Raw genomic sequence first — 17,006 nt, 5'->3', positions numbered from 1 at the left:
TCATACTAATTTATTTACTGAGCAGTATTTAACTTATAAAGTTTTACAAAAGTTTTCTTGTTTCAGCAAATTGAAACAAACAAAGACAAAATTTATGTCTGATTGCTTTGTATATTGTAAATGGATTGTTACAGAAACTGGACATTTCTGAATATTACAAAAGTTTTTCCAACTTGTGGAATCCCACAGCTAATTTTGCAGAATAGATTTAAACTTTAGTGTAGCTTTTTGTATTTTATTCACCAGAATAACATCATTCCCAATGGAAATAAGAAATTGGAAAAAATAAAACCATTTATGTATCATTCCAGTTTACATTCCAGAAAAAAATGTTGATAGATGACAGTTTGCTTCTATGGAAGGGCAAATTGTCTTTCAAACAATTCATTAGAATAAAAAGAACAAGATTTGGTATAAAATTTTATTTATTGTTAATCAAGTTTTGGATAAAATCATAAAATGATCACTCACACTGGGAAATCCACAGATATAGAAGACGATAAAGAAATTGGACACTTCATGTGTAGTTATGAAACTGATGAAGAGGCATTTGATTTGGGTTGTAATATTTATGTAAAAAAAATTTATTGCAGTCCACAGTGTGCAAATTTTCTTTATAATATAAAAACAGGATTGATCAGACCAGTTAGCAAAAATAGGAAGCATGTACCCACTCAAGAAACTCTTCTCACAAAAATTGAAGAAAGATAAATGATTTGCTTGTATAAAAACAAATCATTCTGTTATGTGTCATTCAGTATCTGTTATGCACCATGGTGTTGCAAGTTTAACCTAGGAGCTAACATGCAAACTATTCTAGGGGATAATGAAATGTTATGTTTTACGGTTTCTTAGGGCCATTGTTTACATTCAAGTATCTGAATTACTGTAGCGAGTTTCAGCTATTCATTCCAATTGTTGTAAAGCAGATGGTGATATATATAATGTGATATATCTTTGTTTATTACAACAAATAAATTTTGTCTGGGCAATGATAACACGGAAGTGTTTTTGCCCAGAAAAAAAATGTACTAAAGCAGTGTTGGTAAGATGATGCTTCTAAAATGGGTGAACAAAAGAACTGTATACTGGTTTAATAACATACATAAACTTGATAGTGTAGAAGTTATAAAGAAAGGGAAAATGTTTTAATTCCAAATATTGTAAATGATTACAATTTAAACATAGGTGGGGTAGACAAGTGTGATCAAATGTTGTCTGCCTATCCTCGAAAGAAAAAGCCAAAAGTATAAAAGTGATTAAAACAGTTAATAAATATATTTAATTTAATGCTCTTTACTTAAAAAAAAGGAGTTAAACTTAGTTCAGTGGAGTTTTTAGAAACTCCAATGAACTAACTTGAGGAAATCACAAGACTGCATTGCAATGAAGATGACCAGCCACAAAAAAAAGGTAGACCTTCAAACTAGAAAATCCTCTATAACTCATCCAAAGAATATTTTCTGGATGTTGTACAATCTACTAGTGCTAGAAAAGAGTGGTTTAAAAAGATGTATACTGTGCTCTGCCCATAATATAGAAAATCCTTTCATCAGTGCACTGAATGTGATATAGGGTTATGTATAGTATCGTGTCTTAAGAATTATCACCTTTAAAAAAATTTAAATAAAAATATAGTTAATTATTTTTGATAGATTAGAATTTCCTGTAAATTTTGTAAAGTATGTTGATATAGGATAAAAATTAATAATGTTATGGTTTATTTTAGAATTATTTGCAGGTTTTAGAGTGATTGTGTAAATTAAATGGATCAGATTGTTATCAACTGAATATTAAAAAAAAAATATTAAGAAGTTAACTTATCCTGCCCATTTCCTTAGATGTACCTCTATTCAGATCCAGACAAGTAGAATGGAAATAGATCCAAAAGATCTATTTCATATTTAAGAATGATGTCTTGGAGCCCTTAAGGGAATGATGATAAACCTTGTCATAAGTTACTACTTCTAGATGAACCATAGGATACAGGTGCCATTGAACGATCAATGATCAGGTGATGATACAGGTGCCAGCAATGAAAAATAAGAATTAATTCTCCCCTACGCCATCACATTAATAAATTAATATCTTTGTCCTCCAGAGAAATTCATGAGACTTATGATAGCTCAGGTTTTACTTGTTTACTAACACATTGCTCACTATCTTCTGCTGTCAACTGTATTTTACTTGAGAGACAAATTCAGATTATTTTCTCAAGAGAATGAGTATAATAAATTTTGGTTTATTACCCAGTTTTTTCTCTGTTTATTTAATGATTATAGTTGTATTATTTTGTTTATAGTAATGCACGTTTGTATAACAAAAATGTGGATTTGTTATGAAAATGTGAAAGTCTTTTTAATTGTTTTATGAAATAGCACTTCTTTTTAACAAAAATAGTTTAGATAAAATATATTAAAAAATACTCGAGAGTTTTTTTACTTAAGTTGCTGCTACTCTATGGCAGAGATGTATCTCAGTCTTTCGTATGACAAGTTTCAGATTGAAATTCTATTCAGATATGGCAGTCCTTTCATGAGATTTGACTTTGTGGCGAATTTAAAAAAAAGAGATAAAAGTTAATAAATGAAATCAAGGTAAGTTAAATAAAATATACAACATTGAACTGAGATAGACTAAAGTGTTTATCAAATTTTTAAACCACCAAAATAAATTCAGAATGGAATGTATATAAACCATTTAATATCTTTACTAGTATTTTTAACTTTTACGACCTTCAGCTAAAGATATTTTTATATAATTAAAATTAAAATTTTAGTTTTCACATTGTCATTTATTAATATAGGTCTAGAATGAATTTAACACATTTATTTCATTATTTAAATTCTGCCAACTTTATGTCTATTACTTAAATCCAGTTATTCCTATTTCTAAATGTGATATTGGAGTTTTTTAATAACATTATTTATACAAATTATTTTAAAATTATATTTGTATATATATATATATACATACATACATAGAATAAAAATTAATGTTTGTTCCATATGCGTTCCTGTACCATTTAACTGATAGCGATAAAACTTTGGCGAGTTGTTATATGCACACCTACAAAGGTTTCTGAATTAGTCTGGACCTGCTAGGTGGTGCTGGGGTTGAGATGTTTCGAAAAATTGTATTTATGGTTCGATTTGGCTCATATTCAGAAAATATATTAGTTATAAGAAAAGAAAAAGTTCTGCAAAAACTATACCGGCTAGGTGGTGCCAGTGTAGAGATATTTACAAAACAAAAAAAAAAATATACAGACTGTCTTCTACATCTATAAAAGGCAATGTTGGTATGTGTGTGTGCTATAACGTATGGACTGATTTACATACAGGAGAGTGGGAACCAAGAAAAAAGAAAAAAAGAAGGGGAAAAGGAAAAAAGAAAACATGAAAAGTTAAATTTTGTGGTTCCCTAATGTTTATTTTTGTAATGTTTTATCAAAATTTCAATTTTGTTCATTTAAATCTAGGAATAGCAAAATATTCGCAGTCTGCTAGTACTTAATATATAGTTAACATTATACATACTACTACTATAACTATTATATTATTATATTTAATCTTATATGTTCTACTATGCCCTCTATTAATTTATGTTCTATGAAATGGGGAAAGTCTTTTTTATTAAATTTATTATTCATACATTATATGAGTTTTACAAATAAGGAAGCTTATTTTATGCTAATTGCAAAGTTCAACTGAAGTGTGCTATGGAAGACAGCACAGCCCAGGGATGATTGAAACAATCAAGTTCTTACTTCCTCAGAAAATAGAAATCTTAAAATGTATATTTCAAAAATGTACTTTTTGTTTGAAGAAACATAATGAGCGTAAAAGTAGCTAGCTGGATAACACAGACTAAAATTTTAATATCAAAGTTTTTATTGCCTGCAAGAAACATCATGCTTTGAAAAAGATGTGATGAATATTCCAAATCATTGATTTTGTTCTTTTCAGAATGTATAACCAATTTTTCAAATTAACAGTTCCACTGTTTTAACTTTTTGTTAATTGAGAGGAATAGGTGACATGAGCTCTGAAGGCCAAGAATGTATTAATACCTTGTTCTCTTAAATGATTTTTAATATTTTACAGCAGAATACATTTTAATAAAAAAACTGAAACTTATTACAATACTGCATTTTTTTAAATTTAGGATTTAGAGAGTAGGTGCTTTTGAGGGAGCAACAAAACCTGAATGTCTTCTATGTAGTTATGTAAAATATTTGAACTGGTCCTCAAAAACCAATATTAATAGATTGACAACTGCATGTAGCATTTGTATTACTGAAATTGTTAAAAAAAAAATTGTCCATCCAGAGACAACGTATGGACTATGCTGGTGATAATGCAGTGGATAACAAAAATTTTTTATAACATTATCAGGTTTCTGATTTTTTAACCAATACTTATGTTTTGGTTATTACAAAAAAAAAATAATGATTCCTATTACAAAAGTATTCATTGCTTCAATTACCATATAGACCAGGACCTTTTTCACCGTAATTATATCTATATCTAGGACCTTCTTTTTCCCTGTTTAGCCTCCGGTAACTACCGTTTAGATAATACTTCAGAGGATGAATGAGGATGAAATGTATGAGTGTAAATGAAGTGTAGTCTTGTACATTCTCAGTTCGACCAATCCTGAGATGTGTGGTTAATTGAAACCCAGCCACCAAAGAACACCGGTATCCACGATCTAGCATTCAAATCCATGTAAAAATAACTGGCTTTACTAGGACTTGAACGCTGGAACTCTCGGCTTCCAAATCAGCTGATTTGGGAAGACGCGTTCACCACTAGACCAACCCGGTGGGTTATATCTAGGACCTATATCATAAGTAATTAACTGATGTAAAAGAAGAGCCTACCTCATAGTAAGTTGACGTTATAACTGAAATTATACATTTATAATCCAAACTTACTTGGATTAAAAAAAAATTGAACTATTTCTTAAAAATTGTTGAATAAAGTTCAATTGCTCCTATTTATCATATACTATTGGAACCTAATAACTATTTTAAGCTGATAACTAATAACGTTTTAAACTAATAACTACTTTTCACATTTTCTAAAATCGTGAAACATTTGTTCAAGCATGCTAATTAACATATTTCACCTTAAAAGTTAATGAGCTTAATAATTGTTTAATAATGATAATTAATCTTAAATATCACTAAAATTATTCACAAAATTAATTAATATAAATTAATAATTCCACAACATAGAAGAAATTGAAGCACAGTAGATCCCAGATTTACATTTGTTAGTACTTAATTTATTAAAAATAGTTAATTTTTTGTATTGCTAATAAAAATGACTGTTAAAAGTTAGATTCATACAAAGAAAAGAGATGTTTGTTTCCATCTTTATCTACTTACCTGTTTTTGCAATAGTAAAACACATCTTTTTTTTTTCTGTAATCCTCCTACCTATTTTACTTTCCTGTCTAGCGCTACAGTTTTAGAAGGGAAAGTATTGTATTTGGTCCAATTTGGCATATGCAGTTTTCACTAGATCTTGATGTTTAGACATATAAAACGTCAGGATGGAAATTTTTCGGATGTTCATATGTACGTTTGTTTGTTCGATGTCGCCTTCTAAATCACCTTATCTCCATTACTACTGTACCAATTTTGGCCAAACATAGTCATATTACTTCTGTATATGGGACATTGATGTTATTAAATTTTCAACTTAAAAGGTCACAGGGGTAAAGCTGTAGAGCAAAGTCAGTATCTCAAGATCTCACCTAATTAAGGCACATTTGTCAATTATATATATATTTTTTATTTTCTTAGGCACATTTGTTAACAATTAAAAAATATTTACAAAATCACACTCCAACTCCAAAAAAAAAATGCTCTAAATAAACTAGTGGCTAAACGGGTATATTGCATCAGTATTACCTCCTCTCACCACAAACAGCGCTAGTGTAGCACTAACGTACAGCTTCTGTAGTCGTCTGTTATGTTGTGACATTACAGATGATTGTAGAATTAAATAAACGAATAATATTTAAAGTGGCCACTAGTACCACCACACCTACATGAATGAAATACGGTATGCATGCACACTTTAGTTAGAATAAATAAAACCAAAAGTATTTTAAATTAGGTTGTGTGTAAATTAATTTATTCTAAATATTTTTATGCAGATACACCTGAATTGTAAAAATAGTTTACCCAGACTAGAAATAGAATTAACCATTGTTAGGCCTAGTTATTGTTGTATATTTTACACGATTTTGTTCTGTCATAACAGAACAAAATCAACTATAACTGAAATCATAATTTCAGTTATACTTTCTAGTAATGTGATTCATATACTATGTTGAAGGTTTCTTGTACAGATACATTTGTGTAGAATTTGATAAGATTAAATTTTGCAACTGTGAAGCATGCCAATAAGCTGTTGTGTGTTCTTTGTGCAAACGTTATCTTCAGATATTGAATATATTTTCATATCCAAAAGTCTTAGCTATGCTTGTATACAAGGTCTGAGTATAATTGATGTTGGTCCTTCCAGGACAAATAGTTTTTTAGTTTTGATTTTTTCTGAAAACCCTTACAATCACAAAAATTGGTGTGCACACCATAACAAAAATGGCAACCACAGGTAAACTGCTTAAGTTAGAAAAAAAATAAATAAAAAAAAAATTAGTTTTAAGGTCCTGAGACACATAGGAAACAAGTGATTAAATTTCAATTTTTTTTTTTAGTTGGTCAAGCAACAACTCTTGGGACACTTCAAATGGATTGACCCGTAGTAATTACATTCATTAACTAAATATCTTATTTAAAATGTATTTAAATCAAATTAATATGACTTTTTTGGAATAATTTTAGAAACAGAAATTAATTAAACAATCCCTTGAGAAGTAATGAAAAAAATTAATAATTAGTGAACACTTCTGTGATGCCTGTAATAGTAAAACTTTACAAATAATCCAAGGTTATGAATATTTCATTTAAAATTATATTGCCAGTATTTAAATTAGCTTTTAAAAAAAATAATAAAAACCAAAACCGTTTTTTAAAACTGTTTATGTCATAAATAGCTTTTTGTTTTATAAATCAGGCTTCAGCCGCTAAATTATTACATAAATATTTGTAGTAAACTTCTGACATTTAACTTTCAGTCATCTTCAATTAAAGGTGTACATAAATATTCTACATATACTATTTGTTTACTAATTGTCTTAATCATAAACTGAAAACATAACAACCCTTCTTCATTTGTTCTAACAGATGACTTAGTTGAAGCAGCTAATATTTTTATAGCTGGTTTTATTTGAGAATATTTGTATTTTGATTTGGCTGGGCCATTGCTAAGAAATGTCTCCACCATTTCACTGTTTTTTGGAATATCTACATAACACTGGCTTGTAATGCTACTTGTAGCAATACGAAAAAAGGGGGCATCCGGAGTTAAAATTATTTCAACTGACTCAGTATTGCTATCTAGATCACTTAAAATATCTTTAAAGTCATTTGCTCTTAAAATAACTTTATTTAATTCATTTCTGACAGGAAAATCAAAGTCCAGAATTTCAAAGGCTTCTTTAGTTTTTATGCTACAATCTGTAATAATGCCACTTTCTTCAAGAAGAAGTTTCAAAGGTGCACCAAAATAATTGTAGTACATTCTAAGAGCTGTAGTTATACCCGGGGCAGTTGAACAATTATCAAATACAGAAAGACATTCCACCATCACTGAAAGATCTACACAAAACACTATTTGATCACTCTTTATAGTAAATTCTTGAAACAATTCTTCACCAATAAATGCACTAGCTTGCACGCATTTTGAGTCTTCAACAACTACCTTTAATCCCTTATCATTTACAAAACATGTAGCATTATCTTTAAAATTAATTGCTTTCAATATAAGTGATAAGTTTTTTACATTATCAAGTTTTGCTTCAAATAAGCATTCGTTACCATCACTAGTAGACGTCATTTCTACCAATTTCACTAAGATAATGCTTTTGTAAATTACTTTTCATAAATTTAACAATGAAAGGTTGAATACAACAAATTAAAACTAAGCACACACCATTAACAGAATCAATTATAGCTTACTTTCATTCTACCACTGCCACGATCGAAACTATACTGGCTATAGAGCAGTACATTTGAAATGTACGTCGGTGTTCTTAAATTAGAACTACAATAATAAATTTCCAAATTGAATTTGTTTACAGTTTCCAGAGTGTTTTAAGTTTACATACTTTATTGTAACAAAATTAAGAACATTATACATTTTTTTATATATTTCATAGGCCCTTTTCCCTTTTAAAATGATAAGTAAAGTATTAATTATTGAAATTATTCCTATTATTAGAAAACTAGTATTTACGTAAGTAACTTTAAATAGTACGCTAGTTAACATTCTTTTTTCGTGACAGAATCTATGTACCGTTGGTATCTATAATAGGTTACATTTGGTCAAGAGAAAAACATGTTTACAGTGTTGTAATCTACTGTTTGTTTGTGTACGTTAATTCACGCGGAGGTTATGTTATTAGGATTAAATCATGTATTCAGTTTTCGTACTCTTTTGAGGTGAATTTTTTATTTATTATGAACACTGAAATTAAGTTAAAATGTTCTGTTATATAGATAATTCCATATTTTGTTTTTCTCGTGTGATGTTTTTATATCATTAATCTTGTTCATTTGTGTTTTATGAATGTTATGGTTTTTACTACTGAAGGTTCTATGTTAGTAATTTTAAAATATGTTGAGTTATTAACAAATACAGAAAGTTATTAAAGTAACTATGTTAAAATATGTTAAGTTATACTGATTAATCTGTCACTCCCTACTTAGTTAGGTACTTGTCTTTTATCTGAACTACGTTACGCGAAATGTTAAAAGATATAATAATTCGGGTTTATGAAACTTAAATTTCACGATGTTGTAAAAAACTACGGCTTTTCATCGTAAAGAATTTTCTTAATTTGTGGATTTAATTCTGTACTTTATTACATAATATTATATTACATAATATTTATATTTATTATATTGTACTTAATTACATAATTACAATATAATAATAAATAATAAATAGTAATACTTTATTACATAATAAGGTAGCCCAAAGAATGGAATCGAAGCCTATTAATGGACCCGCACAATTATTTAAGAACTCAATAAATGGTTCTGGGATAAACATACAACGAAAGAAGTCTCTTGGACTGAAAGAAATTGAAAGCGAACCATTGAAACGGAAAAAGTACATTATAGCTCATGATGAACAAGCAGTTGATAAGTACTTTTTAAAAATTTTTGAGTTCACCGATTACAGTGGACAACTTCCCCAGAAATCGAAATTTTTCACAGAAGAAAAATGGAAGGTACGTTAAATTCTATAAAACTTATTCTGGTTAGTTTCTTTAGATTTAATTTAAAACTTTGGTACTTTTTCATTTTGCGCCCCCACGTTTTTCTTATTTAAAAAAATTACATAATATAGCAGCAGATTTTATTATAATTGATGAATATAAAATTAGAGAAAATACAGTAACATGCTGTTTTATACTGGTTATTTTAAACATATTAATGTATTACTCAAGTGAGTGATGGTTAATGTTAAGTGAAGCAATAATGGATTGGAAAATGTACTTGAGAGAGGTGTTTTGTGTGCCGATCATTTATTAAAAAACCCATAAAAGGTAAGTGGTCCTGGAATGGCGGTAGAAATAGACAAATTCTTCTCTAGAGGCAGAATTCTTCAAAATCAGCCGATATTTAGAGGTATCTGCAGAGAAATTATGAATATAATTAACCAAACGTAACCTGTGCTTGCTAACCTTGACTAATTTTCAGTAAATAATCAAAACATTATTATTAATTAGTCAAGGTTAGTTGAACATAGGTTAAGTTCGGTTAGATTATATTTATAATTGTAAGCAATAATTCTTATATTTTTAATATGTAAAATATATTAATATGGGGAATGCTTAAAATGACTGGTATAAAACAGCGTGTTAGTGTGTTTCAAGACTTTTGATGAACTTTTTAACAAATTTTTGAAAAACATTTATGGTACTTATCAATTATACAGGACCCTTGTTGTAATCCAGTTGTTTTTTTGCGTTTCATTTGTTCTAGTAAATTTGCATAATATATGTGCTAGTTTATTATTTCTGTACCAGTAAAATATATATAATTTGCATATTTAGCGTTAATTAGATGAGGTTATTGAGCGTAGGTTATGTTTGTGTGCGATTTGTCATTACATGGAATCAACATAATCTAATCAAACGTAACCTACGCTCGCTTCGCTCACTAACCTCGTCTGATTAACATTAAAAATAAAAATTATATACAATAAGTTATACATATATGTTTCATCGTGTCGAGTTGCATTACATAGCCTTTGTACAGAGGTCCTTTATAACCGATAAGTACTGCATTTATAAAGTTAGTCTTTAAATTTTGTCCACATGTTCAAAATCTTTTTAATTGAATTCCAAATATCAATTTTTTATCCAACTGAGATAACTGAAATCCTTAACAGTTTTCACCATTCTTTTAATAGAAAAAGACAACTATGAAAAACAATCCCAAATCAACTTCATTTTTTTTGTAAATTGTTATTAGTGTAAGATGTAAAACAAAGTTGTTTTATTATTGTTCAGTGGAGCTAGTCTCCTGTAAAGCACATGATGCACCTGGGACATCTGAACCTCATCTTATGCCCAGTATGCAAGTATTGCAAAATATCTGAAGAATATGATGAATTTTCTGAGGAAAGTAGGCTGTCTCGCTGATATCCTACATACATACATTTTCCCAGAATGGAATGGGATATTCACAATACATCCAAGATATCCCAGAAAAAAAAGTTCCCAGCAGATTTTTTTCTATTTATGTTTAATAACAAAGAAAGATAATCATTTATAAAAAAAAAAGGATAGAGACAGCATGAACTTTAAACCAAACAGAATGATGTATCCCTTCAGAAACAGAATTGAAGGATTTTTTATTTTAAGAAGTTTACAACAATCCAAATCATATTAAAAAATATGTTAAATGCTTACAATTCCATAAAACTCACCTCAGAACATCAACATTGCACTATATTAAAGTTTTTAACATTATTTAGTGTGTTTTGCTTCAGTAAAACTTTAATTTCTAGCAACATACGAGGTTTTGTCTGCCAAGCAACAATATCTGAAAAATAGATATAGAAAGAATATATAAGAAAATACAGAGATTAAATAAACAATCTTGATTCTTATGTGTTTTTTAATGCCGTACTTTAGAATAAATGCACCTATTTCATTGATTTTACTTTTTCTTTTGTAGAAGTTGCTCTTGTGATCCTGTAGTAACTTTTTTGTAGATAACTTATTAAACAATTTTTTTTTATAGACATTTTAAACAATCTGTATGGATGATTTGAAATATTTTTATTTTTTTCATCATTGCTTAGTATTGATTGTTATGGCATAAATACTTATAGATTGATAGATATTCTGATAAGTATCTCAAATTATTTTCACCTTTAATTCAAGGTAATTTAGTAGGTTAATTTTGATTACTTAATAAAGTATTCATATAACCAAATTTCAAAGAGCTTTAGTTGAGAGTTTAATAGTCTGTCTACATCGTTATTTATGCACTTGTTTATATCATTGTGTAGGTCTGATGCCTTTTATTTTTCTTGCAAATGGACTCTTTCTAAAGACTGTTTTTAAAGACCTACTCATATTTTAAGTAAAAATAAAGTTTTTAAATAAAATAAGTTAAAGAATAATATATTGGTAATAATAAACGTGACAAAAAGTGAAAAGTGATACCAGTTTGATTGTTTATTGATTTTCAGTTTTTTAGTCGCCTCTTGAGTTTAGTTTTTAGGTAGTTTTTTTTTTTAACTTCAAAACGTCTAAATGTAATAAATTTAAATATTATTATTTTTTAATTTTTAGGAAGGTTTTATTTATGTATTTTTTTAAAAATCTATTTTATTGCCAAAAAAATTTAAATAATCACTGCCCAACAATGAAAATATTTTGGGCTTAAAAATAAGCTTATTCTTATGTATTTCTATCTGCTGAATTCAAAAATTACCATAAAAATTACCAATTAGCTTTTGGTTTGGAGATACAATAACATCGTTTTTTACCCAATCTACATTTTTAGTTTGGAAGTAATTTTGTTTTTGGAGTTGTCAAACCTGTTAAATGACAAAACAACATTCTCCAGCTGTTTGTAGGTTGTAAACATTATTACAGTTGCTGTGACTTTCGTATTGTTAGTGTAGAATTTACACTACAAGTAAAGTAACATCTTAACGCCATCTGAAACAAGAATATACATCTTGCAATGCTTTCTGACACTAGAATATACTTGTGGCAACTTCTAATACCAACAACTCATTCACAGTAGTCAGAATGTATTTTTAAAGTTTCTAAAATCTTAGCTATCTCATCTGATTTAATAAAAAAATACTTGATGTTTTTCAGCTTGTGATTACAAAATGAATACATTTCATCAACATTTAATATCTGACTGTTTAATGGCCTTTGCCATCTCTCGTTTTGTTGTTCCTCCCACATCATCATAGGTGTTTTTCCCATTGAATGATCCAAAAAAGTGCCATTTGGTTTCAAGGTCAAAGTCTTTTTTGTCACAGCAAAAATTAGCAAAATTCTTTTTATTTTTATACTGACTTTAAGCACCATCAGTAAAATAGATGAGTTCTGATGTACTTCCTTGATATGGTCTGTTAAAAGTTTTTGAAACCAATAGAATTGCTGTACTGTGCTTAAAGTTATCACTTAAAATACAGACACTTTTGCTTGTAATACATAATTTTGCTTGAAATAGAACAGAAAAGGGTGAACTGTAGCTTAGCTGTTGACCCAATGGAAGCTTTGTATCTCATATTGAACAAGAAATGAAAAGTTTTCTGCAAAGTCTGCCAACACCAAACATTTTTCTTCTCCTAATTCTGATTTTTTCTTCTTGAAAAACTGAGCTTGAGATTTTGAGATGAAATGGTGAGTTTTCAGCTTTTCCAATTTTTCCACTAATGATTCAAAAAACTCATCTTTGGTCTGAAGAACAGTAATCATCTCTGCCGTATCAGCTGTTTGTACATTATTGTATCTGGCAACACATCATACACTTTGGAAAAGTTGAGCATGTCAAACACTGCCTCCTTATCTGGACATTTGATGCACACATTCGTCATGCAGCTCTAGTTATCCTTGTCACAAACAAAAATCTCTGCTAAGTACTTATAATCAACATTAAGTTTGGGACCATCAACCATGAGTTTGATGTTCTGGTGGTGGGAGCAGACGCAAACTGTATGAGTCCCGGATGTACCAGCCAACATACACCATTTTGGATGGCGTTCACAGAACTTTGATCCTCCAATTTTTCCTCAAGGTTTCCACTTTTAAAGGAGACATAAAATTCATTTAAGTTTATCAGAACAACGCGCTTTTGCTTATGCACTTTGACTCCATAACACGCATGCTAACACAATCCTTTTTACCAGGACACAGCATGCTGTTATTGTTATCTTCATAAAATAACACAACTTTTTTAATTGTGTTGTTATTAATTCCTGTTTTATGTCTTATCTAACTCTGTAGAAAGCCTTGCTCATTAATTAATTTTCTAGTAAGTTAACCAAACGCTCTGAGGCATTGAACTCTGATATTATTTTAGATGTGGTCCAAGATTGGGGAAGTAAACTGATAATTTTAACCTTATTTTCTTTAGAAGCAAGAACACATTTTTCTTTTAGTTTTAAAATAAGATCATCATATTCATGTGAAGAAGATTGAGCTGGATTTTCATTTTCAGAAACTTTTAAGTCAGAACTGTTATGTTTTCACCCCCTCTTGCTGTCGGATGCTGAAACCTAGCGGGGGTTAAGGTGCCCACGGCAAACTATGGTCGTCAGACCATCACGCCATTCTACATCACAAGCTGCTCTCTCGAGCCCTGTACATAGTGTCTTCTAACCAGTCTGCACGCATACCTGACCCAAGGCAGTTGCCTTCAGATGGACTCTCAATTCTTGTTCTGACGAACATTACTTTAAGTTTTATTTAGTTTATGTTCTCTATCTTTAGCATTAAGTTATAAGTTACAAGTGTTATGTTACAAAATTATTTTAAATCGCCAAGACAGTGTACAATTAAACAATCCTTCAGTAATCAACAAGGTGTTGTTTTCATTCATCACCTATGAACACATACAGTCCACCCACGCTCTAAAATCTACCACAACGTTAACCAAGGCATCCCGTCGACGTCGCAACAAGAACACAATTCAAGATTCTTTTTTTAATTTTTCAGATACCTTATTTATTTAAAATTTGAACGCTGATGGCCTTTAATCCCTGCTTAATTTTTTCAATTTTGATGGAGGTGACGCACCCAAAATGTTACAAGCAACATCCAGTTGTTCATTATTGTGATGTGAGGCAATGTATTGCTCTTGGTCTTCGCATTCATTTAGTTCTTTTTTCTGCTAAGGAAAAGTACTTTTGAAACAGTTAACAAAGAGATTTTCCAGAAACTAAATTTAAATTTGGAAAAATGTGTACTTTAAGAGCTTGCTGTATTGTTATTTGTCTTAAGTTTTTCTTAAATCTTTTTTATGAGTTCTCAAAGGGTCACAACAGAACTGTCCATACAGGTGACTGAATTTTGACAAAAACCTTTTTTTATGATATTTACAAACACTAGTGACATCTAAATTAACATGTAAAAAAATAAGTTGTTGGTTTTCATCACTAAATTGACAAATTTTAATAAGTTCTTTTGGCACTGTACCATACACTGTTTTATGACACTCTTCATTCACATAAATTCCTATGGAACATTGTTCTTCCATTGTTTACTTGAAAGTAATTCATTCCATTCCATTACTTGAAAGTAATGTAAAAATTTAACTGATTTTAAAATGTGCAATTATAATGCTATTAAGTAAAACTTATTTATTTAGTAAACACAGGTTGAAATTTGAGACACTCGGTAAAGATGTGAACAGGTCGCTGACTAATGTCAGACTGACCCGTCTGTAACTTCAAAGAAAAATGATGCAACAAGCATAAAGGAGCATGTTGCAACATGAGTTTTTCCGGATGACTGGAAATGACTTCAAGCGCTTGCTATAATATGAAAACTGCAGTTGAATGATACAAACAAATCTATTTCAGTTGTAAAGTATAAAAATATTAAAGTGCCAAGAAGACAAGAAACCTTCTTGCCCTAGTTATGTAGCAAGTCAAAAATATATCACTTTAAACTGGTTTTTCATGATTTTTGAGAGGTTATAACTTTTTTATGAGTACAATACACAAGAAACTTTTATTTGCCATAAACATCTACAAAACCACTGCAAGTTGTGCAAATTTGAGATTTTTATCACCAGCCCCATCACAGTTATTAGAAGCCAAAATTTGAATTTGTTTTTTAAAATTAGTTTTCCAAAAATTCATAAAAATTTAGGCATATGTGTATCACCTTTAATATTATTTATGGTAAATATACCTACATATGAAAAAATAATTTAAACCGTATATGCCATCCCTGCCTCTTGAAAAAATGACCAAAAGTGAAATTTCACCATTTTTCATGTTCAACTTTATTGGTAATTTTCTCATAGAAAGAAGAGAAAGATGTAAATAAACCACTCCAATAGTTTTTACCTTGAGAAGATATGAACAAATTGCTTTTTGTTTCATCCTTCCAGGACCAATAGTTTTTTAGTTATTATTTTTTCCGTAAACCCTTACAGTCACAAAAATAGGTATGTGTACTGTAAAAAATTGGCCGCCACAGGTAAACTACTTAAATAAAAAAATAGAAGGTCTGAGACATATAGGAAACAAATGGGTAAGTTTCAATTCTTTTTGAATCGGTCAAGCAACCAGCTTATATTTTTTTTTGGGACACTTAAAACGGATTGACCCACAAGGAAGTAACAAATGGCAGAAAATATTTTTTTGGAGTAAACAAATTAAAATTATAAGAATGTGATATTAATATTTGGTAACAGTAATGGTAAAAATAAAATTTATTAAAAAAGTACCCGTCGGCAAGAAATGTTATATGATAGTCAATTAAATAAATAGATAAATTCATTTTATAGCCAATAATAAAATATAATTATAGAATAAGATAATACGAACATGTTACACCACTAGGGAATACGCCTAGTAACAATTAAGCAAGCTATAATAATAACAGAAAAGTGTATAAAGAATTACTTCAATAAATTTTAAAATATTATAACTCGCACTCAAAAGTGAAAACAGCTTTTTTAAAACCATAATATTCTTATCAAAATTCAATTCTTAAAGTGCTAATCTAATCTAGCAATGTAAATAAATTGCTATTAATGTACTTCATACAACGTTCATGTTGTGTATTAAGTAATGAAAATTAAATAAATCACACATATAGTCAGTCAAAAAAACTTTATTAAAACTTTTCTACATTAGCAATTCCTTAATTCAATTTCCAATAAATAATAATTCTATTTCAGGCTGATTAATTCAGCACAAAAAAAAATCATGAACTCTTTAGCAAATATTTAAGTGAAGATTTCATGGCAAATTTGACAATTGCCTGTAATTATAAACATGATAATTTTAATTTTCAAGAATATAAAATGCAATTTTTTTTAAATCAACAGGAGAAATATGAATTGCTTTTATGAAAACAGCTAATCTTTTTCGCAATATTTTTCGATTCTGGCAGTATTCTTGATTTATATACAAAAGTAAATATACACACGCAAAGTAAATATATACACGCAGTATATGTGCGTACACGCGCGCGCTCGGTGTATATATTTCTCCCGGATTTCAGATTTTCTAATAAAAAGAGCCCTACTATAATTTTTGGGACCCAAATTTAGGAGTAAAGTTGGTGGTTTCTTATGTAATTTGAGCTGGGAAATAGGATAAAACAGATCCCAAAACTCTTACTCTAGTAGTTTTTAAGATATC

The 17,006-nt window shown here is 29.2% G+C and overlaps 2 protein-coding genes across 7 annotated transcripts in view; one reads left to right on the top strand and one right to left on the bottom strand.

The window, feature by feature from the left end:
* Positions 1-6,980: 6,980 nt before the first annotated feature.
* On the bottom strand, positions 6,981-8,448 carry Rad1 (Radiation insensitive 1). The gene has a single exon (XM_075370451.1). It carries the CDS (start codon positions 7,974-7,976, stop codon positions 7,152-7,154), a length of 825 nt encoding a protein of 274 aa, XP_075226566.1. The 5' UTR covers positions 7,977-8,448; the 3' UTR covers positions 6,981-7,151.
* A 26-nt stretch (positions 8,449-8,474) lies between these two features.
* Positions 8,475-17,006, top strand: part of LOC142327411 (cap-specific mRNA (nucleoside-2'-O-)-methyltransferase 2-like) — a 91,464-nt gene continuing 82,932 nt past the window's right edge. For 3 of the 6 annotated variants that reach the window (XR_012756981.1, XR_012756982.1, XM_075370446.1), the window contains exon 1: positions 8,476-9,375. Coding sequence is in view for 4 of the 6 variants with exons in the window: in XM_075370446.1 (XP_075226561.1) it covers positions 9,124-9,375 (252 nt within the window). In the remaining 2 variants the exon portion in view is untranslated. Of the gene's footprint in view, positions 9,376-17,006 lie in introns of all 6 variants that reach the window. The other 3 variants (XM_075370450.1, XM_075370449.1, XM_075370447.1) reach the window with 2 other exon arrangements.

Source organism: Lycorma delicatula, chromosome 7, assembly GCF_047948215.1.
Source record: "Lycorma delicatula isolate Av1 chromosome 7, ASM4794821v1, whole genome shotgun sequence".
NCBI classification, from domain to species: domain Eukaryota; kingdom Metazoa; phylum Arthropoda; class Insecta; order Hemiptera; family Fulgoridae; genus Lycorma; species Lycorma delicatula.
The sequence above is the reverse complement of the archived record's forward strand: the minus strand, read 5'-3'. Positions and strand labels throughout refer to the sequence as shown.